At 48.2% G+C, this 26,682-nt stretch overlaps 1 protein-coding gene across 1 annotated transcript in view; it reads right to left on the minus strand.

Moving 5' to 3' along the window:
• LCTL (lactase like) overlaps positions 1-26,682 on the minus strand; it is a 74,560-nt gene that overhangs the window by 15,764 nt on the left and 32,114 nt on the right. Inside the window, exons 3-4 of the mRNA XM_015424068.1 lie at positions 833-887; positions 589-671 (exon numbers count right to left, since the gene is read on the minus strand). Coding sequence (XP_015279554.1) covers positions 589-671; positions 833-887 — 138 coding nt within the window. The remainder of the gene's footprint in view (positions 1-588; positions 672-832; positions 888-26,682) is intronic.

Genomic DNA, 26,682 nt, shown 5'->3' on the forward strand with positions numbered 1-26,682 from the left:
TTCCTTCCTTCCTTCCTTCCTTCCTTCCTTCCTTCCTTCCTTTCTTTCTTTCTTTCTTTCTTTCTTTCTTTCTTTCTTTCTTTCTTTCTTTCTTTCTGTAACTCTTTATAAATTTTTCAATTCAGTATAAAGCATGTATCAAATAACAGTGAATATTTCAACAAGTAACAGTGTACAATTTTTTAAAGAAAAATTAGGAACCCTTATACTGATTTAACATTCAGTGTCATAAATACTTTATATACATTCAATAGAAGGCGAAGGTGCCATACAGGAATTTAAGAAGTTTGTTGTTGCTAGGAAAAACGTCACCTGCTTGCTTTCCGTGCGCGAGGCCGCTGTCCCTGACACTATAAACAGAAAAGCTATGAAAACAACAGTGCCAAGGGTACACGTTCAGACCCAAAGAAGTGTCTGTAGTTAATGAGAACATTCTTAATGACACATCTGTGCCCTGTCCTGAGAAATACAGTGAAATACTGCTGATTTCCCTGCTAGTTAGAAAAGCTGTCTTTCTTTCTTACCTGCACCCTCTTCCTCATGCGCCGCTCTGTTGGACAGAGACCTCCCTGATTGCTGGAGGTTTACCCGAGCATTCGGAACAAATTCGCCTTCCCAGAATTTTCGCATTGCTCTACGGGCAGCCTCTCGCACAGGGTGGAAATTTCTAGCTGCAAAACAAACAAACAAACAGTTCGGGTCGGCTGAAAGCGAAAAGGGCCGACAATACAGAACAATCCCTCTTCTTTGGCCATTGACGCAGCAAAGGGTTTTTTTGCTTAGCTGTACAGATCCTTTATTTCACCCCCCTGCAAAGGATGCTTCCACTCACTTGATAAGCAAAGTTCAATAACTGGGGCCCCTCCAGAGGCGCCACAGAGGAGTGGCTGATGAACAGAAACGAAGCAGCCTTATACTGAGTCAGATCATGAGGTCTTTCATATAATCTCCTGCCTGGTCCTTTCAGCTGGAGTTGCCAGGAGTTGAACCTGGGACCTTCTGCGTGCCAAGCAGATGCTCTGCCACGGAGCCGTGGCCCCTCTCCTTGTCGAATCGCGTGTCGCTCACTTGTTCGTTTAATTATGTAAGAAACTATTATATGGCAAAAGGCCAGGACTGTTCAACCATGTGTCATGCAGACAACATCACGGGATCTAGAGAGAGAGAGAGAGCAAACTCCACCACTGAACAGCTGTCATTGTCACTGATACTGGAGCTGGGGACCATGAAACTGAAGCTGGCCCGAAGAAGGGCCTCTTTCAAACTCCAGGGCATCCAACAAAGCTGATGGGCCATAGGTTGAGGATGGACAAATGGAAATACTTCTTTACACAACAAGTGATTAAAATATGGAATTCACTGCCAGAGAGTATGTACTGATGGCCACTGGCATAGATGGATTTAAAAGGGGACTAGATAGATTTATCAGAGGCCTATCAGTAGCCCCTAGCCACGTTGACTAAAGGGAACCTCCATGTTCAGAAGCAGTCTACCTCTGAGTCCCAGTGCCAGAAGGCAACCTCAGGGGAAGGCCTTGGCTTCCATGCTCTGCTGTTGGACCTCCAGAGGGACTGGCTGGCTTGCTGTGTGAAAGGATGCTGGACTAGATGGACCTTCACGGGTCTGATCCAGCAGGGCTCTTACGTTCAGAGGAGAGGAGGGTTTTAGGGGAGTTATTTGTTATGCAAATACTGGAATTTGTTTCTCTCCATTAAGAGCTGTGACTACGAATGGTCTCTGAGCGACTGGTGTGAAGTTGCCCTGCCCAGGAAACATTGATTTTGGTGTTTAATAATTAAAAATATTTTTTTTAAGTGAGCGTCTGCTAACTTTTTTTGAGAGTGGTAAATTGTTTCTCTTGAAAGGATTTGCTAGGACTTGTCATTTGCTGGCTTAGAATGCTGTTCCAGTCTTTTTTTATTTATTTAAAACGCGTCACCCAGTGGGGACCCAAAGTGCCTTATATAGTTCTCTGTCCTACATTTTATCCTCATAACAGCCCTGTGAGGTAGGTTAGGCTGCGAGAGTGTGACTGTCCCAAGGTCACCCAGCAAGCTTCCGTGTCAGAGTGATGATTTGAACTTGGGTCTCAGAGATACTAATCTGGCATTCTAAGCTCTACACCATGCTGGTTCACGTCTGTACGAGCATAAAAACTTCACCAGTCCTTGCTGTGCACCACCAAAATTCAGGCAAACGGTATGTCAAAAGTTCCGTTTTTTCGTGACGAGATCATTAGATTCTCCTAAGGAAAGTTCACAAACTGGTATTTGTGCAAACATAACATTTTCCAGAGCAACTTTTCCCTGCTTTGTTACCATAACTCTGGCTTCCACGAAGACACGTCAGGATCCTGTCTTTGGAATGACGTGATTTCATTAAACTTTGCTTGCTCATCAAAACTCAGCTGAAACTTTCTTCTGCTTATACTTGGAAAGTTGGTCTTCTGTTCTTTGGAAGCTCCTTCAGGGCTGTATGCTTCTCTTCTGTCCCCTCCCACCCTTCTCTCTGGCATCCGGTTTGTTTTCATTTCACATTCCGGCAGCGAAAATCATAGGAAAGGATTGTCCATTGTTACTGAATCTGACGGGAGTGAAAGGCATTCTGAATCCAGAAACGGACCTGGACCTCAGACCCGTGTGGTATTCAAAGTGCCATTCCAAACTTCCACTCTGACGAAGGGAACCTTTGATTCTTGAAACCTCATACCTGGAAAAATCTTGCCAGTCTCTAAAGTGTTCACTGGACTGCAAGCTAGCTGTTCTACTGAACACCAACATGGCTACCCTATGAAACTATGTTCCTATCCTCCATGTTCACAGGCACTAAGCCTCTGAGTCCCAGAGCTAGGAGGCAACACCAAAGGAAGGCCTTGGCCTTTGTGCCCTGTTGTTGGCCCTCCAGAGGAACTGGTTGGCCACTGTTTGAGGCGGGATACTGGACTAGATAGACCTTCACTGGTCTGATCCAGCAGGGCTCTTCTGATGTTCTTATCAGGGGAAGGCCTCAGCCTCTATGCCCTGTTGTTGGCCCTCCAGAGGAACTGGTTGGCCATGGTGTGAGACAGGATGCTGGACTAGATAGACCTTCACTGGTCTGATCCAGCAGGGCTCTTCTGGTGTTCTTATCAGGGGAAGGCCTCTGCCTCTCTGCCCTGTTGTTAGCCTTCCAGAGGAACTGTTTGGCTACTGTGTGAGACGGGATGGTGGACTAGATGGACCACTGGTCTGATCCAGCAGGGCTCTTCTGACGTTCTTATCATGGGAAGGCCTCGGTCTCCATGCCCTCTTGTTGGCCCTCCAGGGGAACTGGTTGGCCACTGTGTGAGACGGGATGGTGGACTAGATGGACCGCTGGTCTGATCCAGCAGGTCTCTTCTGACATTCTTATCAGGGGAAGGCCTCGGCCTCCATGCCCTGTTGCTGGCCCTCCAGAGGAACTGTTTGGCCACTGTGTGAGACAGGAGGCTGGACTAGATGGACCACTGGTCTGGTCCAGCAGGGCTCTAATGCCTGTGTGCAGAATTTAACTTTGGATATCAGAAAACCTGTGTGCAGAAAATGAGCATGGTACTATTTTTTTCCGTGAGATCACAATGTTAGGGCTCCAAAATGCTGCTACAAAGACAGTGGGAACTGGGAACCCCGTGTGGGGGGCTTTTGTCCTTGGACTGTACAGCCTCCTTGTTACTTTCCTCTGTCTCTGATGATACCAGGCCTAGGAATAATTTGGCCCTAAACAGCTTGATTGGGGAAAGGTCTGCCTCCCCAGTACAAATTTTCATCTCTGGCTATCGGAGTCCTGAATAGTGTTCTTATTAATCCCTTGCTTATGTATGTACATGTGCTATCAAGTCATCACCAACTTCTGGATACCCTAGCAAGGAGCTTTCAAGGCAAGTGAGAAGCAGAGACAGAGAGGAATTACATATTCCCCTTTTTAACCCGTTTTGAAGCCATTTTTGATCCGTTGTGGAGTAAACTGGTATAGGGCTGCCATTTCACACATGGCTTTCCCCTTCCGGTAAAGAGCTGGATCTAAAGTGGTTTGCGATTTCAGACTGCACCGCTTTTCCCCCGCCAATTTTTGCCCGTGCGGGCGATCTCCAGCTTTTTTTTTTTTTATGTTTGCTTTATAGCACTATAGCACTATGACAAAACACTCCAGGCATTCCAATGGGGTTGATATAATGCTGTTCCATTATAGCGTTATACTGTTATAGCGCTATAAAGCGAATGTTCCCCCCCAAAAAAGCCGGAGATCACCCACGTGGGCGAAAAACGGCGGGAAAAAGTGCATCGGAACCGGGAGAGGAAACTGGAGACTACTTGAAAGTGGTCACCCGGTAGGGCTCTTTTTGTAACAGGGTCTCCTTTGCATATAAGGCCACACACCTCTAATGTAGACAATCCTACAGGAGCTTACAGAGCTCTTCTTACGGAAGCTACTGTAAGCTCTTGGAGGATTGGCTACATTAGGGGTGTGTCGCTTAATATGCAAATGAGTACCTGCTACAAAAAGACGCTTCAGCCCCGTTTCCTAAATGGGACAAAAGCGTTTGTGTCTGAAATTACAAATATATTCCGGTAGGGAACCGGTTCTAAAACGGTTCTGTCTGAAATGACAGACCAGAAACCGTTTGGGAACCGTTCCTCTTCCGGAATATATCGTCTGTCTGAAATCCCTCAGTTTGCCACTGCCTCCCTTTGTCGGAGCAAATACATAGATTGATTTCTGAGCCCTGCGAGGAAGGTTCTGTCTCCCGTCCCGCTGTTTCTCCATTCTAATCCCAAACATCTGATTATCATCATCCTCGCCTATAGCCTGCCTTTCTTACTGAGACGCAAAGTTGACTACAAAATATGTTAAAAACCAAACAACGCAGTGGGTCTAGGACCGAAAAAACAGTGCAAGGAAAGAAAGGGTGGGAGATGACTTAAGCAGGCAATAGATTCAGGTGGGTAGCCGTGTTGGTCTGAAGCCATAGAACAAAGTTTGAGTCCCGTGGCACCTTTAAGACTGACAAAGTTTAATTCTGGGTATCAAGTGGTTAAGACTACACATCCGAAACTTCTGTAATCAAATATTACAATCCATACAACATTTCACAGGCATAACAGTACCCTTTGATCCGCTTATAATTTTACTAAACTTATGGGAAGATGATCAGATACCAAATATCCGCAAAGATCTGATTCTGGTTCTCTTAACGGCAGCTAAAGCAACCATAGCACAGCAATGGAAGAATAGGGACCCCCCTTCAATAGCCCAGTGGTACGGGAAAATTTGGGATTGCTTTACTCTAGAAAAATTCACAGTATACACAGATAGATCATCTCTAGAGACTACAATCCTAGATCCATTAGACAAATGGTATCCACTCCTAGAGAAAATAGATGCAGGAAAGCTGTTATGTGAAAAATGGGCTTTAGTTAACACTGACTTATTGATACTTTAATGCCTTATTTTCAGAAAAATAGATAGTAGATTGTATGATATCTGAATACTGTTTACGAAGGTGGTGTATACCAATTTGACATTTTAACTGAATTGCTTGCACAAAATTGTTTATGTATCGTAAAACCAAATAAAAATTAATTTCAAAAAAACTAATCAAGTGGTTAAGACACTGAGCTGCAGACCAGAAGGCCTGTAGTTCAGCAGTTCGAGACCCAAGTGCCGCGTGGCGGAGTGAGCTCCCGTCTCTGGCCCCAGTTCCTGCCAACCGAGCAGTTTGAAAGCAAGAAATTGCAAGTAGATAAATAGGTACCGCTTTGGTGGGAAGGTAACAGCGTTCCGTGCGCCTTGGCATTTAGTCATGCCAGCCACATGACCACAGAAACGTCTTCGGACAGCGCTGGCTCTTCGGCTTGGAAACGGAGATGAGCACCGCATCCCTAGAGTCCTATCCAACTGGCTTTCGAGCCAGGGAAACCTTTACCTTTGCCTATCATCTAATACCCAGAATTCAACTTTGTTGGTTTTCGTTAATTAACGTTTTATTGAAAGATAAATATGAAACACAGTGGCTTAAGAATGTAACATTAACTGGTATGACAATTACAAAATTGAGCCATAGCTATTGTCAGTGGAGCAGAGGTATACTTGATAATATAGAGGGGAAGGGGGAAAATAAGAGAGAGAAAGAGGAAAACAAATCAGGAGAGAGGAGAAAGAGATACTAAGCTACACAATCCTTATGTTGTCACCATAAATGTGGTTGATTTATTATACTAGTTATTTCATCTTGTGTCGTTAAGTAGTCTAATATTGGGAGCCAACTTTGTTGGTTTTAAAGGTGTCACTGGACTCAAAACTTTGTTCTTACGCCGACAAATCAGTCACAATCCCTGCTCGGAGACCTCCGTTCCATTCCCACAAGGGAACTGCCCACTCAGGAAAGAATCCACAGCCATTAAGGAAACATGGAAGCTCTTTTGTCCAATCTGACGCACAACTGAACCTATGCAAGGAAAGCCAGAGTATCCCAGGCTGCCGGTAGCGGCCATGAGCAATCCTCCCCACAAGATGGCAGCATAAGCACAACATTTGCATCCCGGTCTGCGGCACAAGCGCTGAGGCGCCCGTCCCAAACTCTGTGTGTCCAGGCCAGACTTTAGTGTTTAGCTGGCCTTCAGTCCTTCCCCGTCTCTTGCTTTTGAGGTTTCTTCTTCACCACCTTCACCCCAGTCATCAGCCCTGGAAAAACAGAGTGAGGCAGAGGGGTAGCTGTCAAAGACACCGCCATGGTGGAGAATGTTAAAGGCAGGGGTCATTTCCTGCAGGAGCGCACAGGAGCGGAGCTCTGGCAGTAAAGAGCCCAGGGGGCGGGCACATGCAATAAGCCCCGCCCCTTGCTCCCAGAAGCCCTCAGTCAGAGCAAGAAGCAGCCAGGTAAGCTGCAGAGATCCCCCCCCGGCCCCCCAGTCCAAAACAGTCCCGTGGCACCTTTAAGACCAAGTTTTATTCAGGTACAAGCTCTCCCTCCTCTGTGAGGACAGATCTGCACGTTCCCCCCCCCCAATAGCTAGCAATCCAAAACAGTCCAGTGGCACCTTTAAGACCAAGTTTTATTCAGGTACAAGCTCTCCCTCCTCTGCGAGGACAGATCCGCACGTCCCCCCCCACCCCCCAATAGCTAGCAATCCAAAACAGTCCAGTGGAGCCTGAGCGGTGGGTGTTGCCTTCTGACACACTTCCTGTGATGTCAGGAGGTGTGGCATATGCAAATGAGTTATGCTAATGAGCTATGCTAATGAGCTCCTGTACCTCTTTTTCTAAGAAATGACCCCTGGTTAAAGGAAACAAAAAATAATCAAGATGGGTAGCCATGTTAGTCTGTCTAGAACAGTAGAACGGAGCAAGAGTCCAGGAGCACCTGAAAGACGAGCCACATTTGTGGCAGCAGGTATCTGAAGGAGTGAGCCGTGCCTCCCGAAAGCTCCTCCCCTGCCACAAATGTTGTCCGTCTTTAAGGTGCTCCTACGGAAAGATAATCGGTTTGTGTGGATTTGACCCAAGCATCATTGCTTGTAAAATGAGGAGTTGCCAACTTCCAAGTGGGATCTGGAGTTCTCCCGGAACTAAAAGGGATGTTGAGATGACAGAGTTCAGTTCCCCTGGAGAAAATGCCAGGCTGCATGATATAAAATAGATTTTGGGTGAAGTCCCTCCCCAAATTCCCGTCCTCCAACGGCACCGCCTCCGAATCTCCAGGGATTTCCCGTACCAGACCTGGCAAGCCCTAGAACAGGGACGTCAAAGAACACGTCAGTTGTGACACATCGGTTGTGGAAGACCCCCCAGTGGGTTGGCAGCTCCAATTAACCAGGGCTGCTTATTTACTCTGTAATCAACCTATTAATTGGTTAATCACACTCAGTAATCAACTAACGCTTGTCGGCCTAGTTGGGTATTTGCTCTGAGATCCACGCTGTGCCCCGAGGCACCTGCTTGGCTCTTTCCGTCTCATTCAAACTAGGCTGGAAGACAGACTCCAGGAAGTGATGGGCTGGGGAGGCAAATATAGCCCCGGGGTGTGTGTGTGTGTCCTGTTCGGCCCTCGAGCTGTCTCACTGGGTGCCGGGAACACTGGCCTGCTGGGCAGCAATGCCCGAATGGGACCTTGACGCTCCCCTCCGAGGGATGCCACCCTCCAGGTGGGACATGGGAACCCCCCGGAATTGCAGCTCATCTCCAGACTGCAGAGATCAGTTCCCCTGGAGAAAATGGCTGCTTTGGAGGATGGACTCCGTGGCATTGTGCCCCGCTGAGGTCCCCTGTCCTCCCCTGGCTCCATCCCCAAATCTCTAGTACCGATTTCCCACAAGCTGCTGCTCCGCACTCGCTCTTCCCTTTGCCCCGATCCTACGTGTCAATGTCACATCATGTGCCGCGCAGCCGCATTTTGCCCTGCAGCTTCGCCCGATTTCCCCCGCGTCTACTCAATCCTTGGATCTGGCAACCCTACCCCCCCACCCCACCAGTGGCCAGGGAGGGCCTGTCAACCCTATCCCCTCCCCAGTAGTCAAGGGGAGGGCTATTTTGGGGCAGATTTTATGGCAGTGTCCACACTTTCACCTTGTTTGATCTCTCAGGTCTTATGGTCCCTGTCTGCATAGATTTATGGCCGCTTATGGCCATTCAGGGGTGCTTCTGCAGTCGGTATGCCGTTGGCCTGGAGTATTTGAGTGTGGTTTCCTGTTCCAGTGTGGGTTTGGTAAAACAGTGGAGCAAATGCTAGATGCAGATTGGGCCAATGCTGAGAAAGTGTGGAGCGAACGCTCGATGCAGAATCACCCCAGGACTCTTCTTTTGTTGACGAAGGAAGCAGCTGAAAAGCCAACAGGAGTATCTTCTGCCTTGTCGCTATCTGGGAATGTCGGTCCTACAATGCAGAGAGCAAAGAATGAGCTCCTGGGTCCAAGAGGAAATCTGCAGAGATTTCTCCGGGACCGAAGCAGCCCCGTTTGAAACAGGTAAAACAGACTTAATGGAGGACTGGACACGAAGTGGTGGAAGAGGCCGGGCTGGTCTTGCTTTCCAATACAATATCCTGCCGCGCAAAATGAATTGTCATATTTAGAGGTCTCTAGAAGTGATGACGGATCCTTGGAGCCTTTCAGAAGTTTTTCTCCCCCCTTTTCCACACAAACTCTCCAACCTGGCATAGCCCCGGCAGCGGAATATTTCTGGAGCTGAGATCATCTGATTATTGCTTCCTGTGCCTCAGGGTGAACTCAGTATTATTTTTATTTTTTTCACACACACAAAAAAAAAGTATTACAGATTTATTCTTAAGCTTCCTGAGGTGCTTTTCTTCTTTCTCTCTGAATCGTCCGGCAGAATTGGTCGGCATCGTTTAAAGAGAAGAACTTTGTCTCCCGTGGGATTAGGGTTTAGCTGTATTAACCCAGAGCAAACCTGATCTGCCCCCGTTCTGGCTAAATTTGGGGCCCTTTAATGCTCTGCCAGTCTGCTTTCCTGCCAGCTGTGCAAAATTTTAATTTTGCATTTGAATTTATTAAAAGGTAGAAACGGCTCTTTTTCAAGAACAGCTCTTGTCACAACTATGGCTGGCCCAAGGTCATCCAGCTGGCTGCAAGTGGAGGAGTGGGGAATCAAACCCAGTTCTCCCAGATTAGAGTCCGCGCACTCAACCACGACACCAAACTGGCTCTCTCGAGTTCACCCCTGTAATTATCTCAGGGTATTTTTTTATGTTTCCACATTACATTGAGGTCAACCCGGTTTGGCCCCACACTTGTCCCAGGATAAACAAATGCTGTTATAACCAGGGATAAATGCAAGGCATTGTGTCGCGAGTTGAACTCTGAAAAAACCAGGGATGAGATCCAAGTGCGGAAAGAACCTTACAGACGAGTACCTCGAAGGTTCTTTCCACACTGGGATCTGTCCCTGGTTTTATCAGAGTTCAACTCGCGACACAATGCCTTGCATTTATCCCTGGTTGTAACAGCTTCCGTTTATCCCGGGACAAGTGTGGGGCCAAACCGGGGTGACCTCAATGTAATGTGGAAACAAAAAAAATACCCTGAGATAATTACAGGGGTGAACTCGAGAGAGCCAGTTTGGTGTCGTGGTTGAGTGCGCGGACTCTAATCTGGGAGAACCGGGTTGAACTCGAGTGTAGTGTAGAGTGTAAGTTCGGGGACAAGGTTGAAGCAGGATTTAAGGTCTAGTGTGGAATCACCCGAAGTGACATCAATCTCTTCCTTCTTTCACGCAGGAGTTCCCTTTCAAAGCCAAGGGTTAGGTGTGAGCGTAGAAGAAAAATCCAGACATTCAGATATTCACTGAGGTTGCAGCGTGAGCCGAGACGGCCATCTGATATCCAGATTGTTTCTTTTATCAGCGCCCCGTAGCATTTGTTTGGGCTCCCTCGGGAAGGCTGTCTTTCAAATCGATATTAATTATGTCGTGCTAAAGAGGAACTGCCCGGGATGAAGGAAGCCGTCGGTATTTAATGTGTGGTCTGCTCTTGCGGTTGTGAAGCCTGCCGACTGTTTCCCTCCAAAGTCTTAGAGGGCAAACTGCTTTTACTGCTGCCTATAAAATATATAAATAGATAAGACAATTGGAGGTCTGGTTAGGCCTTTGGGGTCTAATTTTGGGGTCCGGAAACACTCTTGGGATGACCAAAGAGAACTTACATACAAACTTTTGGCGTCCACCTAGGGTTGGCACTCCCAGCTACCAGTGGAGGATGCGGGGGGGTTAAGGATTCTCAGATCCAGTTTCGGAAACTCCTGGAGATTTGGGGGTGGAGCCTGGGGAGGACAGGGACCTCAGAGGGGTTTAATGCCATAGATTCCACCCTCCAAAGCAGCCATTTTATCCAGAGGAACTGATCGCTGTAGTCTGGAGAGGTGCTGTAATTCCGGGGGATCCTCAGGCCCCACCTGGAGGCTGGTATCTCCAATTTCCTTTTTTTTTAAAGACCCCCGAAGGGGATTTTTTTATTTTTTATAATACTACATAGACTACAAAGAAGAAAAAAAAGGGAAGGGGAGCTACAACTAAGGAGAAAGAAAAGTAACCCACACTAAACTAAAAACCCAAGTGTAGGAGATCATTACCCTGTTAGACTGCAGTTAGTAATGGGGCGGGGGAAACTGTTAATAAACAATATACTTAGTGAGATCCTGTCTTTCTAAGCTTATGTGGTATCTCCTGTGACACCCCTCCCAGAACCAACTAGGGCCAGGTGAGCTTAGAGCAAGTCCTCAAATTGCCTGTTCCTTAAGTCCCATTTTCAAATATAAGGGAATTCTCTAAATTATAAAATCTGTCACTACCAGCGGCGCTGGTCTGTTAGGGCAAATGGGGCCGTGCCCTGCTGACTCAGTCTGCCCTTTGCCCACCTCCTTACTGTCCACAGAGGACAATACGGGGGGTGGCAGTACCTAGACTTGCCAACTGCTGGGGGTAAGAAGAAAAATTACCTACAGAGGCTTAATGGGATGTTATTTACCAATGTTATTTCCCTCCAAGCCTTGATTTTATTTACCTCCAAGCCCTGAAAAGCTTCAATTGCCCATTTGTACACAATAAACCTCTATTAAAGGAACAGGATATTTTCCCTCACGGGCCTGTTGGCACCATCAGGTGGCAAGCTGCCAGCTGAGTCCATCTCTCTCTCTCTCCTAGTCTTTGCTTGCTTGACTCAGCATTGCAAGAAAACAAACAAGCCCCACCCCTTTAAGCCAGGCCCATCCACACCGGTTCATTGGGCAGGGAGCCCTCCTTAGGGGCTCCCTCTGAGTCCCTGATTGGTCAGTGGATCCATAAGAAGCCACCGATTGGGCCTGCCAGTCTTCCTTCTTTATCAGGGAGGCGGGAGGGGACGAAAACCGCCCAGAGACCCCCATGGTGGGGGGTTAGGGCGGTATATAAATCAAATAAATAAATAAATAAATAAATAAATAAAGTCTGACTGAAAAGACTGACCACGAAACTTCTGCAAGAGAGACTCTCTTGCAGAAATTCCATGACTAGCAAAGCCCTCCATGAAACAGTGCCATATAGAAATAGAGGTTCCATTTTGTTTGGCAGTTCAGAATCAGGCCTGTGCAATAGGATGAACGCAGGGTGTTGTGGGGTTTTTGTGTGTGTGTGTGTGGGCTCTTTTTGTAGCAGGGACTCCTTTGCATATTAGGCCACACACCCCTGATGTAGCCAATCCTCCAAGAGCTTACAGTAGCCCCCGTAAGAAGAGCTCCGTAAGCTCTTGGAGGATTTGGGGGTGTGTGGCCTAACATGCAAAGGAGTCCCTGCTACAAAAAGAGCCCTGAACTTGACCAAGAGGCAGCCATTTTGTGTTAGCAAGAGGCGAAACCCTAGAGTCAGGAGCATTCGCACAGCAGGTAAGCGGCGGGGAAATATTGTCCTGAGAAGCTGAAGAACGAGGGCTGTGGAAGTACCTTATTTACAGCCTCCAATTCAGGTGGGTCGCCGTGTTGGTCTGAAGGAGCGGAACAAAGTTTGAGTCCAGTCAGGAACCTTTAAGACCAACAAAGTTTAATTCTGGCTATAAGCCTTTTTTGCGTGCATGCAGGGCTTTTTTGGTAGAAAAAGTCCAGCAGGAACTCATTAGCATAATAGGCCACACCCAACAGCAGAAACTCATTAGCATATTGGGCCACACCCCCGACAGCACCACTCATTAGCATATTAGGCCGCACCCCCATGTTACCAGAAGTGTGGTCATCCAGCCACACCCATCTTTTGCTTCTTATTCTGTTTACCTTGTTTGTTGTCAAAAACCAGAGCTTTTTTTGTAGCAGGAACTCCTGTTAGGCCACACCCCTAATGTAGCCAATCCTAATGAGTTTCTGCAGTTGGGTGTGGCCTATTATGCTAATGAGTTCTTGCTGGGCGTGGCCAACTCAGGAACCAGCCGGAACTCCGTTCCTGTGCGTTCCTGCCCAAAAATAGCCCTGCGTGCATGCATGCTTTCGAAAGCTTTTACTGACCCAGCCCGCAGATGAAGCCCGGCCAGCTGTAATGTGTGTGTAATTAATGCTGTATGTTTGTCTTCCCTATCCCCACAAATACTGTTAGTCCAACTGTCTCAAGAGTAACTGTAAATCACTCTGAGCCCGCAGGTATGTGGGAAAGAGCGATCAATAAATCGAAAGCATTATTATTATTATTTACCTAGAATAAAATTTTGTTGGTCTTAAAGGTGTCACTTGACTCAAACCTTTGCTTCACTGACGCAGTCGTTCGTTGGGCATAATATGTATTTAAAGGGAAAGGCTGAAGTTCTCCACTCCCACCCCGAATATATAGTTCCTCGTCCAAGCAAACCAGATCCCTTCCAGGCTCTGAATTCTACTCACTCTTGCTTGAGAATTAATCTCCTTTGCCGCTGCTGCAATGACAACCTAATCAAATTCATCTGACCTCTTTTCACATCCTTCCTAATGCCCGTTCATGAGAACCTGTGTGTCGTGGTCGCAATCGGCAGAGGGAAACCAGGATTCGGATCCCCAACCTGCTGGAGGCTAGGGTTGCCAGGCTCCAGGTGGGTCCCGGAGCTCTCCCTGGATTAACAACTGACCTCCAGACTACGGTTCTCCTGGAGGACATGGCTACTTTGGAGGGGGAGCTCTATGGCATTATACACCTCTGAGGCCCCTTCGTTCTCCAAACCTTAGCTTCCCTAGACTCTACCCCAAGTATTTCCCCGTCCACAGTAGGCAACAGTAACGGAAACTTGCTGGATGTCTTTGGGCTCCTACCCCGCAAGACTGTTGTGAAGATGAAAGAGAATAATCTTTCTGTTTCTCCGGGGAGACGGGAAGAACAGGCCAAGTTCATGTCGGATTATTAAAGGGTGTCATTTGAAAATAATCAACCGGGTGTGACTAATCACGCCATTTCGATGAGTTTGGCAGCGATGGAGATAACAGGTTTCAAAGCGTCAGATTCCAGTAAGGTGGGAAACCACTTTGGCCGGCTCTCCCAAAAGCTGTGCCGAGATCCCTATCTCCCCAGTTTCTTTTGCAACAGAGGGGGGAGCTTGCTCCAGCAAAATGGATCTGTCATTAATTTCGGATTACTTAACGAGGGATTAACATCCCTGTTTGCATGTGTAATACAAGCTGCTATCAGCCTCCCTATCGGTGGTGTGATCCGGCAGCTTTACATGTAAAGTTCATCACACAAACAAACAAACAAACAAAAATAGTGGAGAGGAAGAGGCGCAACAAAAACAAAGCCAGAGTTTAAAAATGTCAGTAACAAGGAATAGGCCAATGATCTCCAATGGGTCCCCAACGTGGTGCCCACAAATTGTTTTTAGAAAGTGAGTGGGGCTTCTTCCCAGCATGCCTTCTGATCGGCTGTGCGAATGTTTTTAAGTGTCGCTTCGGCAGCAGCTGCCACCACAGCCCAAGAATCTTCGTGCGGCTGATGATAAGCCGTGGAGGCCATTTTGTGACTGACTGGGCCAGCCTCCTGCGGCAGCCATTTTGTGTGCCGCGTCAGAGTTCCAAAGGTGCCCACGGGCTCAAAAAAAGCTGGGGATCCCTAAAGCGTCCATCGGCAGCTCTTCCTCTTATTATGTCCTTAGCTGAATGTCCTCATGAGTGAATTACTTACTGGCCATTTATGTGGAAATGTGAATAAGTCCTCTGGTTACTGTTTGACTGTGGCAACAGATTTCTATGGGGTGGGAAAGCCCCCCTTAGCGGCCATGTGCTGTCCTCCGACCTCAGGTTCCCCACCCCAACTCAAAACCATCAAGGGAAAAACAGCGAAGAAGAAGAGATTGATTTATACCCCGCCCTTCACTACCCAAAGGAGTCTCAGAGCGGCTTACAAACTCCTTTCCCTTCCCCTCCACACAACAGACACCCTGTGAGGCAGGTGGGGCTGAGAGAGCTCTGACAAGAAACGGCTCTTTTTTAAGGACAGCTCTTATCAGAACCACGGCTTGCCCAAGGTCATCCAGCAGCTGCAAGTGGAGGAGTGGGGAATCAAACCTGGTCCTCCCAGATTAGAGTCCGCGCACTTAACCACTACCCCAAACTACACTACACCAAACCACTACCCCAAACCAAACTACCCCCAAAACAGCGAACAACAGAAATCCGATACGGATAGTTCATCTTCTACAGCTACTTCCGTATCTTTGGGTGAAATCTTTGACTCGGATTCGGATTTAGGAGCTGCGGCCCCTAAAACTTTTAAAGTAAATCTCCCCTACCCAAAGCAGAAGAAAGCCAAAGGTAAGAAGAAATTTAAGTGGATATCTGAGATTACCTATGTTGACATTTAACTTACTTATATTCTCAACCAGATGTGATGTAATATAAAAAATGCCTCCATGTTCTTTCTTTCTGAACACTTTTATTAGATTTTAAAGAACTGAATGACATTTTTAGCATGTAGACATATACTTTAAGCATTTGATTAGTCTATCAAAGGTTCTTGTTACTCTCTCTGTAGTTTTAGTTTTGTAGGGTATAGCTTTTGTAATGTGTAGGAAGAAAAGCAATAAAAAGTGTGTTTTTTAAAAAAACCATCAAGGGAAAACCCCATGTTGATGATTATCAACGAAGCCCTAATGAGATCCATGTCTATAAAGAAATCCGGTCTGCTCCAGAACCACTTGATCTGCGCAGGTTTCTGGGTCCGTCTGTTAAAGGCCCCGGCCACTTAGAGGGGTTGCTAGGTGACGCGCGGAGACCATTAGGGTTAATGACTGCAAGGCCCAAAGCCGTCTGCTCAGTCGCGCGGCGCTGCCAGGAAGCCTGCCACCTGCGCTGCCCGGCTATTAGAACATGTCATGTCAAAAGTGTTTGTGGCGCTTCGGCCAACGGGCCCAATTAAGAGGCCCGAAAGCCTCACTCCATCCATCCGTCACTAACACCCCAGATCAAAATTGACATCTTTGGGGGGCGGGGGTGTGTGTCGTCCCCTTTTACAAAACTCTAATGAATGGAAATGGCTGAACGTGGGGACAAGAGTGAGGCCTTTCGCGGGATAACCGGCCTCCCTTTGGGCCGCTCCAAGTCTCTCTTGGCTCTCGGCTTCCTTTTGGGGAGACGGAAGCTTTAGCTAGGGTTGCCAGCTTTGGGTTGGGAAATTCCTGGATATTTGGGAGGTGGACAGGGTTGCCGGGTCACCATTGGCCACCGCCTGGGGACGGGTGGGTAGAATTGCCAGATCCAAGCTAGGAAAACCCTGGGGATTTGGAGATGGAGCCTGGGGTAGGTCTAGTAACAAATAAATATACACTGCAAAAACCTTTTAACAAACTAATGTGTTCTATTTATGGTCATCATTTAGTAAAGTGCATAGTGTGTCCTTATTTCATCCTAGTCAGGTATAAATATTCATTACATGCAATAAGCAATAACATTCAGTACATACAGATTGATAACTACCAGACAATTTTGCATCAGTGTTTTAAAAGTCAAGCCCCAACGGGAGATTCTAGAATTATAAACCCGCTTCTCCTTGCATGAAGTCTTCCGAAAAGGGGGGCAGCTTTCTTAATAGTTGTATGGATGTGCAGCTAACATTCATGGACGGAGTACTCCTGTCATTCTCAAAGCTGATGCAAAATGGTCTGGTAGTTATCAGTCTGTATGTACTGAATGTCTCCTTCGATCTCAATCCAAACGTCGTGCCAGTCTGCCTGAAGGCACGTCGGGTGGCGTTTTCCACGAGGCCACGGATTGATGAGGAGCCTGACCATCTCATCGCACAGGGAGTGTTGGAGCCAGTCTCACATGCAAGGTGGGAAACGCCAATCGTGACACCGGTCAAGCCTAACGGATCGGTGCGTATCTGTGTGGACAGTTGCCAACTCTGGGTTGGGAAAGACCTGGAGATTTTGGGGGTGGAGCCTGTGGAGGGCGAGGTGTGGGAAGGGGAGGGACTTCGATGCCACAGAGTCCACCCTTCAAAGCGGCCATTTTCTCCAGGGGAACTGATCTCTGTCACCTAGAGATCAGTTGTAATAGCAGGCGATCTCCAGCCACCGACTGGAGGTTGACAACTGTTCTCATTCCTGCCTTTTCGTTTTTGCCCAGATCTTTTCCTTCCCATCCATTGGGTCAGTTGCCTGGGTCTGCTGGGTACCTTCCCAACGGACTTCATGTCCCACGCTTGGCATAGAACCCCTGAGTATTAGCGACAGAGGGACCGTGACTCAGTGGCTTGGTATGCAGAAGGTCCCAGGTTCAATCCCCGACACCCCCAATTAGAAGGATCAGGTAGGAAGTGATGTGAAAGACTCTGAGACCCTGGAGACCGACCTTGATGGACCAACGGCAGCTTCAAAATGTGTTGTTCAAAATGTGCTGGAGTCAGATATGGGTGGGAAGGGCTTCATTGCATCCGATGCCTTTGTTTTACCAGTGAGAGCCAGGTTGGTGTAGTGGTTAAGTGCGCGGACTCTCATCTGGGAGAACCGGGTTTGATTCCCCACTCCTCCTCATGCAGCTGCTGGGGTGACCTCGGGTCAGTCACACGTTCTCTCAGAGCTGTTCTCTCAAGAGCAGTTCTCTCTCAAGAGCTCTCTCAGCCCCACCTCCCTCACAGGGTGTCTGTTGTGGGGAGGGGAAGGGAAAGGAGTTTGCAAGCTGCTCTGAGACTCCTTTGGGTAGTGAAGGGTGGGGTATAAATCCAAGCTCTTCTTTTCTTCTTCTCTTCAGTGTGGTGTAGCAATTAGAGCTGGGGCGTCAAACATGAGGCCCGGGGGCCAGAACCGGCCCATCCAGGGCTCTTATGCAGCCTGCAAGCGACTGGAGCAAGGGAGGGAACAGAAGACTGCTCGGGGAGGAGGTTGGGTGGAGCCACTCCAATTGTGGCTTCGGCACGGCAGAACAACCTCACCTGCAGCAGACAAGCAGTGTAGGCGTGTCTGCCCAGTGCTGCACCGCTGGCTCTCCAGTCCGCCCATGTGGGTATTCCTCCGTGCCCCTTTTTTAGCCCATGGGCTTTTTTTTTAGTGTGTAATTTTTTATTTTTCCAAGACAAACATAACATAAAATGAGGGTATCTATTACCCCCTTAAAAGTTCCTTACTTACAATCTCATACTTTAGCCAAACATTAATTTGTGTATTTCACCTTGTATCACTGTATATTTCTTTTGCAAATACATAGAGTTTTATAGATCCTAAAAAAAAGGTGTCTTATGTCTGTTGTTTTATTTGTTGTATCCTTCCGTCCATTTATAAAATCTTGACCAAGTGTTTTCAGACATTTCCTCGGGTTGTCCCTTTAAGATTAAAGTTAGTTTGTCCATTTCAGCAGTTTCCAAAATTTTGTTTACAAGTTCTTCTCTTGAGTTTCTCTTTGTTTCTTCTCTTGAGTTTCTCTTCGTTTCTTCTCCAATAATTAGTGTAGAGTATTCTTGCCGCCAGGGTTTTTTTAATAGAAAAAGCCCAGCAAGAACTCATTAGCATAATAGGCCACACCCCTGAGAGCATGGCTCATTAGCATATTAGGCCACACCCTCGTGCCCTCCGGGACCTGGCGTTACATTTCATGGCACACGTGGCCCGGCCCGGCAAAGTGACAGTTATGTCAGATCTGGCCCTCATAACAAAAAATGTGTTCGACACCTCTGAGTGACAGCGTTGGATCCGGGAAGGCCTCAGGTCAAATCCCTTCTTGCTGTGAAATTTCCTCGGCTGGCTTTTGGGCCGCTCATTCTTCTCTGAGCCTCCCGGGGTGTTTGTTGCAAGGATAAAAAGAAGGAGGGGAGGACCTGCGCACGTCACCCTGAACTCCTCGGAGACGGGGTGGGATAAAAATGTACTACGGTAAATAAAGCCATCCCGCGTCAGAGGACTGCATGGCCCACCCGTGAGGTCGGCAGGACACATTCTTGTTTTTTGACGTCGCTCGGAGTTCTTGGCAGGCTTTCACTCCCAGGAGGACGTATTATGCGGAGCTAGCAGAGGAGCTCACGCAAGCATAGCCGTCGGCACCAAGGGGGTCATCTAGGGCTACCTGTCATGCCCTGTGAGCAGAGCTGGTTTAGGAGCTTGCCAACCTCCAGCTGGGGCCTGGAGTTCCCCCAGAATTAACAAGCGATCTCCAGACGAAAGAGACCCGTTCCCCCGGAGGAAACAGCAGCTCCGCAGGGTGGACTCTATGGAATTATGTCCCTGCTTCCTCCCCTCCCCAAGCACTGCCTCCAAATCTCTAGGAATTTGCCAAGCTGCAGTTGGCAACTAGGGATGCCAGCCTCCAGGCGGGACCCCAAAATTGTTGCTCGTCTCCAGACTACAGAGATCCGTTCCCCTGGAGAAAAGGGATGCTCTGGAGGGTGTACCCCTCTGAGGTCCCCGTCCTCCCCAGGCTCCATCCCCAAATCTCCAGGAGTTTCCCAACCTGGATCTGGCAGCCCTTCTCTCCAGGGGTCATTTCCTGCAGGACCGCACAGGAGCGGAGCTCCGGCAGTAAAGAGCCCAGGGGGCGGGCACATGCAACAAGCCCCGCCCCCTGCTCTCAGCAGCCCTCAGTCAGAGCAAGAAGCAGCCAGGTAAGCTGCAGAGCCAAAACAGTCCGAAACAGTCTATTGGCACCTTTAAGACCAAGTTTTATTCAGGTACAAGCTCTCCCTCCTCTGTGAGGGCAGATCTGCACATTCTGCCCCTCCCCCCAATAGCTAGCCATCCAAAAGAATCCAGTGGAGCCTGAGCGGTGGGTGTCGCCTTCTGACACACTTCCGGTGATGTCAGGGGGCATATGCAAATAAGTTATGCTAATGAGTTATGCTAATGAGCTCCTGCACCTCTTTTTCTACGAAATGACCCCTGCTTCTCTCCCATCCTTTACCAGTGGCCAGGGGGAAACTTCCAGCCCTATGAATGGCAACCTTATCAACAGTTTGTTTTGTTGTTGTTGTTCTCCTGAAGCAAGTTACAACCATCCCCTCCACACGAATGGGGTCGATTGCCCATATCTGCTGGTTCCTTTCCCCAGAGGACTTGTAAGAGCTCGGCTTAGACCCAGGAGGGGAGGCCAGAGCTAAAGCACATATAAAAACAACGATTAAAAAAACATTGGGCCAAAAGGAAGAAGAGAGGAGAAGAGGTTGGATTTACACCCCGTCCTTCACTACCCAAAGGAGTCTCAGAGCAGCTTACAGTCACCTTCCTCTTTTCCCACAGCAGACACCCTGGGAGGTGGGCGGCGCTGAGAGAGCTCTGAGAGAACTGCCCTTGAGAGGACAGCTCTGAGAGGACTTGGTGACCAATGCTCCCTCTAAGCTGTGGAGTCTGGTGAGCAAATAACTCTACTTTGTGAGCCGCTGGCATGAAAGTTGTGAGCGAGCGATTTGGCTGCTGCGTAAACCAGTTTGCTCTGGAGCCAACCTTCCTGAGCTGAGACAAAAATGTGTGAGCAGGAGGCTAAGAAACTGTGAGCGAGCTCACACTAACTCAGCTTAGAGGGAACACTGCTTGTGACTGGCCCAGGCCAGAATAAATGTCTGTCCGATGCGGCTAGGAAGAAGGACCACCTCCTCCCAGATTGTTCAGCGAACCAGTTTAAGATCTTCTTCCCAGGTCGAGTTGTTTTGCCCCGACCAGCAGCATCAAGGTCAGTGGTGACCACGTGCAGGGCCTCTTTAGCGGTGGCACCTGAACCCCCACCCCCTTGAGCTTAGCTGACCCCTCCTTTACGTCCCTTTAGGCACCAGGCCAAAACCTTTCTTAAACTAATGGGATTCCTTCTCTTTCAGGCCTGCTCTAAAGACAGTTTTATCACTGCTTGGTGTAGCGGTGAGGTACGTGGACTCTAATCTGGGAGAACCGGGTTTGATTCCCCACTCCTCCACATGCAGCTGCTGGGTGACCTTGGGTCAGTTGCAGGTTCTTTCAGAGCTGTTCTCTCAAGGGCAGTCCTCGAAAGAGCTCTCTCAGCCCCGCCTGCCTCCCAGGGTGTCTGTTGTGGGGAGGGGAAGCGCTTTCAGGCCCTAGCTTGCTTTTATTGGCTCTTTCCTTGACTGTCTGTATTGTCTTGGTTTGATTTATTTAAGTCGATGGCTTCGATTGTTTTATGGACTTTTAAAATTGTTGGTATGATTTGTTTTTTTGTTTTTTTAACATTTGCTTGAACTTATTGTATTGTTTTCTAGTTGTGAACACAGTCCATACAATACTTTTTTTTTTGAAGGACCAACCAAAACGACACACAATTGTGTGTAAGTTTTCGAGTTCATCAGAACTCTTCATCGGGCCAGATGTTACAAAATTAAGAAAGGGGGGGGGGAGCTGATGGTTCAGGTCACGACTTTAAGACCTTGTCACACCAGTATATTTTCTGGCAGGCAAAGTGCGGAACTGTGTCAAGCCGTTGGGTTGCCCTGGAGAAACTGGCTGCTTGGGGGGGGGGGTATGGTCCCTCCTCCACCTCCAAATGTCCAGGAATTTCCCAACACGGAGTTGGTATCCCTACTTGAGCAGGTCTGGCGAGGCGGCATGCACATCTTCTGAGCAAATGGTTCTCTGTGTTCAGGGAGCTGTCCGTGAAAAGTCTGCAGGCGGAGTCGGTTGTGCTTCAGCGTTATCCCTTTCCCTTCTCCCGAAAGAAAGTAGGGCACAAAAAATGAAGTCTTTTTCCGCTTTGGCTCGTGCAGAGAAAGAAATATATGATTTGTTTTCTTTCACCGTTGCCATGACACTGTGCAACTTCGGTGATAAATATCGAGGGCTGCGGAGGTCAGCACCATCGAGTTCTTCTCCGCATTTCCTTTTCGTTTAGCCTTCTAAGGGCCAAGTCTGGCATAAGACCTTCCAGTAACACCCCCCCCCCCCCCCCCCAGCTGCCCTTAAGAAAACGGTGAGTTTTAAATGTGTGTCCAACATTCTTATGGAGCGCTGCCGCTGCTCGTCCAAACCCGCCACCGGATTAATCGAGGGATGGAACTGGCTGCTTTGGCCATTGTCCCCATCGGAATGATTCTATTTATTGATTTGTACCCTGCTTTTCTCCGCAGTGGGCCCCCGAAGCAGCTTACAACATTCTCCCTGTTGTCCTCTCAAAAACAGCCCCGTGACTCAGTTAGGCTGAGGGAACGTGACAGGCCCAAGGTTACCCGCAGAGCTTCTGCATCAGAGCGAGGATTCGAACCCAGATCTCCTAGAGCCTAGTCTGATGCTCTAACCACTACACATGCTGGGTGCTGTAGGAGTTCTTCTAGCCAACTCAGTATTTGTCGTTAATAGTAGCATCAGGGCTATTTTGGGGCAGGAACGCACAGGGACGGAGTTCCGGCTGGCTCCCAAGTTGGCCGTGCCCAGCAGGAACTCATTAGCATAACAGGCCACACCAAACAGCAGAAACTCATTAGGACTGGCGACATTAGGCGTGTGTGGCCTAACATGCAAAGAAGTTCCTGCTACAAAAAAAGCCCTGGGTTTTCACAACAAACAAGGTAAACAGAATAAGAAGCAAAAGGTGGGTGTGTCTGGATGACCATACTTCTGGTAATGTGGGGGTGTGGCCTAATATGCTAATGAGCTATGCTGTCAGGGGTGTGGCTGGATATGCTAATGAGTTTCTGTTGTTGGGTGTGGCCTATTATGCTAATGAGTTCCTGCTGGGCTTTTTCTACAAAAAAAGCCCTGAGTGGCACCAGGTTCTTCAGGTATGCGCCACCCCCAGCCAGAATGTGAATTTGCAGGTAAACTGCAATGCTCCCTCTAAGCTGTAGAGTCTTGTGAGCACAAATTCTACTTTGTGAGCTACTGGCCTTAAAGATGTGAGTGAGCAGTTTGGCTACTGCATAAATCAGTTTGCTCTGAAGCCCTCCTTCCTGAGCGAAGACAAAAATGTGTGAGCCGGAGGCTAAAAAGCCGTGAGCTAGCTCACACTAACTCATTTTAGAGGCAACACTGCACTGCATTTCTATCGATCCATATGTATTAATTTATTTAGTTTATTTAACACCTCGCCAACAGGAAGCCAAAGTGGCCTGCAACTTTGTTCTCCCCGCCTCCATTTTCTTCTCACAACAACCACCCTTAAGGGTAGGCTGAGAAGAGGGTGATGGGTCTGAGATATCACCCAGTGGTGCTCAGATTTGCCGCTTCCGTCCTGCGAAGTATTGGAGCCAGTGTGGTGCAGCAGTTAGAGAGCATCAGAGCATACAGTCTGGGAGACCCAGGTTCAAATGCGCACTCTGTCGTGGGAGTTCACTGGGTGATTTTGCGCCAGTCGCTCTTTCTCAGCCTAAACTACCTCACAGGGTTGTTGTGAGGAGGAGAATGATACAGTCAGCTGCTGAAGTAGAAAAGTGGAGTATAAATACTTAAATAAATAAGTAAAATTAGGAAGTGGGACAAGAGTGGGGAGGTGGGAGTGGGATTCCAGGTATATGGCGAATGTAATGTCTAACGCTGGGGTGTCAAACATGCGGCCCGGGGGCCAGATCAGGCCCCCGGAGGGCTTCCATCAGGCCCGCAGTAGAGCTGGCCATCTCCTGCTTCCAGTTCTGCTGCTGCTGCTGCATCATCGCTTGCTTCGCCAGACACTCTCAATCGCTCAGCCATTTCATGTTTTAACCTGGGTCCTAGACTCAGAACTCTGAGCATGAGATTTCTGCGGTGAATGTCAATAAATCAAAAGTAGGTTTGCAGCTTACAGAGCTAATGTTTTAAGCATGTTTTTATTTTAAGTAAAAAAAATAAGTCTTCGGGTTTGTGTCCTTTATAAAGTTTATATCTCCGCTACCTGGCATTACATTCTATGACACACATGGCCCGCCCCAACAAGGTCTCATTTCTGTCAGATCTGGCCCTCATAACAAATGAGTTCGACCCCCCTGGTCTAAAGGCTCCAACATGGATTCAACTGCAGTCGTCCCGATTTAATGCTTTCTAGAGCATTACGACCTGCTCTCATGTTGCCAACTTCCTGTGCAAACTCTTCCATGTTAACTTCTGTGCAAACTCTGCCACCGTTGTGTGAATCACTCCTTACGACGCACAAAGTGCCTTTGAGGTTCCTTCTGCAGAGTTCTTGCACTTATGGGGGGAAAGTGGGGGTCTTTGATGCGTCCCCTCTCCCCAAGTCTTCGAAGCAAACGGCGTTCTTAATGCCGGCAAAATTTACTATGCAAATGGAGCTGCAGAACTGTTGAATTAAGGCTGAAAAGGATATTTACTGTCTTCCCATAATGGCCAGGAGGGAGTTCTCCCATTCCCTCCCCAGCTTCCGATGTGAAACAGAGCATCCATAAAAATGGGAAGGCGCCCGATTTGGGATAGAGAAGCTAGGGGAAATCACTTGATTGCCTACGATCAGCATGGTTCTCACCTCTAATTACTGAAGAAATAGAGTTCGCGGAGTTAAAACGCACACATTGGCTGTGACCTAAATAACTCCCCATTCTGGACTGGCGGCTTGGAAGGGAGGCAGCTTCTCAACAGAGTGGCGAAGATTTAATGTGTCGCTACAGAAGAATTATAGTCGACGGGCCATTAAGTTTCGAAGTGGGCGACAGGCATCCCTCGACTCCAGGGCGGTTGACAGCCAGCCGGAACGAGCCCTACCCCCAGACATCCTCATGCAAATGTAGGCCCCTAGATGCCGAGCACATCCCAGCAGACTCTGGGGTTGCCAGCTCTGGGTCGGGAAATACCTGGAGATTTGGGGGATGGAGCCGGGGGAGGGACCTCGAGTCCATGCTCCCTCTAAGCTCTGGCATCTCGGGAGCAGAAATCCTACTTTGTTGTTCCTTCTAAGCTGTGGGGTCTTGTGAGCAAAAATTCTACTTTGTGAGCTACTGGCAATAAAGTTGTGAGCGAGCGATTTGGCTGCTGCATAGATTATTTTGCTCTGGAGCCCTCCTTCCTCAGCGGAGATGAAAATGTGTGAGCCGGAGGCTAAAAAGCTGTGAGCTAGCTCACACTAACTCAGCTTAGGGGGAACACTGTTTGTGAGCCGCTGGCATCAAAGTTGTGAGCGGGCGATTTGGGTACTGCATAAATCAAATTTGCTCTGGAGCCCTCCTTCCCGAGCGAAGACGAAAATGTGTGAGCCGGAGGCTAAAAAACTGTGAGCTGGCTCACACTGACTCAGCTTAGAGGGAACACTGGTCACAATGGCCCCTCTAAGCTGTGGCGTCTTGGGAGCAGAAAGCCTACTTTGTGAGCCGCTGGCATCAAAGTTGTGAGCGGGCGATTTGGCCGCTGCATAAATCAAGTTTGCTCTGGAGCCCTCCTTCGCGAGCAAAGACGAAAATGTGTGAGCCAGAGGCTAAAAAACTGTGAGCCGGCTCACACTGACTCGGCTTAGAGGGAATATTGGAGCTCCCCCTCCAAAGCAGTCACCCCCAACGTGGAGTTGGAAGCCCTACTCAAAGCATTGTTATTAAATCTGTGTTTACACTACACCCCCAAAGCATTTTTACAACCTCATTCTTCCCTCCTCTGTTAGATCCTCACAACACCCACCCTGTGAGGTAGGCTAGACTGAAAAGTGGGTGAGGGGTAGGGCTGCCAGCTCCAGGCTGAGAAATTCCTGGAGGTTTGGGGGGGGTGGAGCCTGAGGAGAGCAAAGTTTGGGGAGGGACGTCAGTGGGGCACAAGGCCGTAGAGTCCACCTTCCAGAGCGGCCTTTTGTCTCCAGGTGGACTGATCGTTGTTGCCTGGAGTTCAGTTGTAATCCCAGGAGTTCTCCAGACACCACCAGGAGGCTGGCAACCCTAGCTGACTGGCCCAAGGACTGGCTTGGCTTGTTCTTCACTGTTCCGGTCCCTGGATCTGACATAAATGAGACCTTGCCGGGCCGGGCCATGTGTGTGATAAAATGTAATGCCAGGTAGCGGAGATATAAACTTTATAAACGACACAACAAAGGGTTTTGTTTTTTAACTTAAAATAAAAACATGCTTAAAACATTAACACTCTTGCAATATTTTGTTTATTTAGCAGTGTCTGATAAGTGACACCTCTTGCTCCGAATTATTGCATCAAAATGTCTGTGCTGCTGCAATCTTGAGTATGGCTGTTCAGGGGTGTATCTGTAAGCTGCAAACCTACGATGACGCAGCAGCAGCAGAAGAAGAACTGGAAGAAGAAGCAGAAGACAGCCAGTTCCACTGCGTGCCTGATAGAAGCCCTCCGGGGGCCTGGTCCGGCCCCCGGGCCACATGCTTGACACCTCTGCTGTAGTAGATTGAATGGGTCATGAGGGGGCTTTCATAAAGGCAGCGGGCTTCTGATTTATTGCACTGTTTCTATTAATATCTTGTACTGCATTTAAAAAAACCCTTTGAAGTCTATTTTTTGCATGGTCGACGGTATGTTGTATATTTTTTCCTCTATTGTATTTTTTTTAAAAAATTGCAATCTGCTTCAGTTCCAGTGAGAAAGGTAGACTATACATCCCTCCCCACTTTCTTCTTGAAAACTTGGTGCTCTTATATTTATTTATCTATAGATCTATACTCCGTTTTTCTTCCTGATGGGGACCCAAAGCTGCTCAGAGAATCAATCTTCCAAAGCAGCCATTTTCTCCAGGGGGGGCTCATCTCTGGAGTCTGGCGATGAGGGGTAATTCCGGGGGATCCCCAGGCCCCACCTGGAGGCTGGCATCCCCACATCTCCACTGAGCGGTTTTCTTTCTTTCTTTCTTTCTTTCTTTCTTTCTTTCTTTCTTTCTTTCTTTCTTTCTTTCTTTC

Source organism: Gekko japonicus, unplaced genomic scaffold, assembly GCF_001447785.1.
Source record: "Gekko japonicus isolate JY-2015 unplaced genomic scaffold, Gekko_japonicus_V1.1 scaffold734, whole genome shotgun sequence".
Taxonomy (NCBI): domain Eukaryota; kingdom Metazoa; phylum Chordata; class Lepidosauria; order Squamata; family Gekkonidae; genus Gekko; species Gekko japonicus.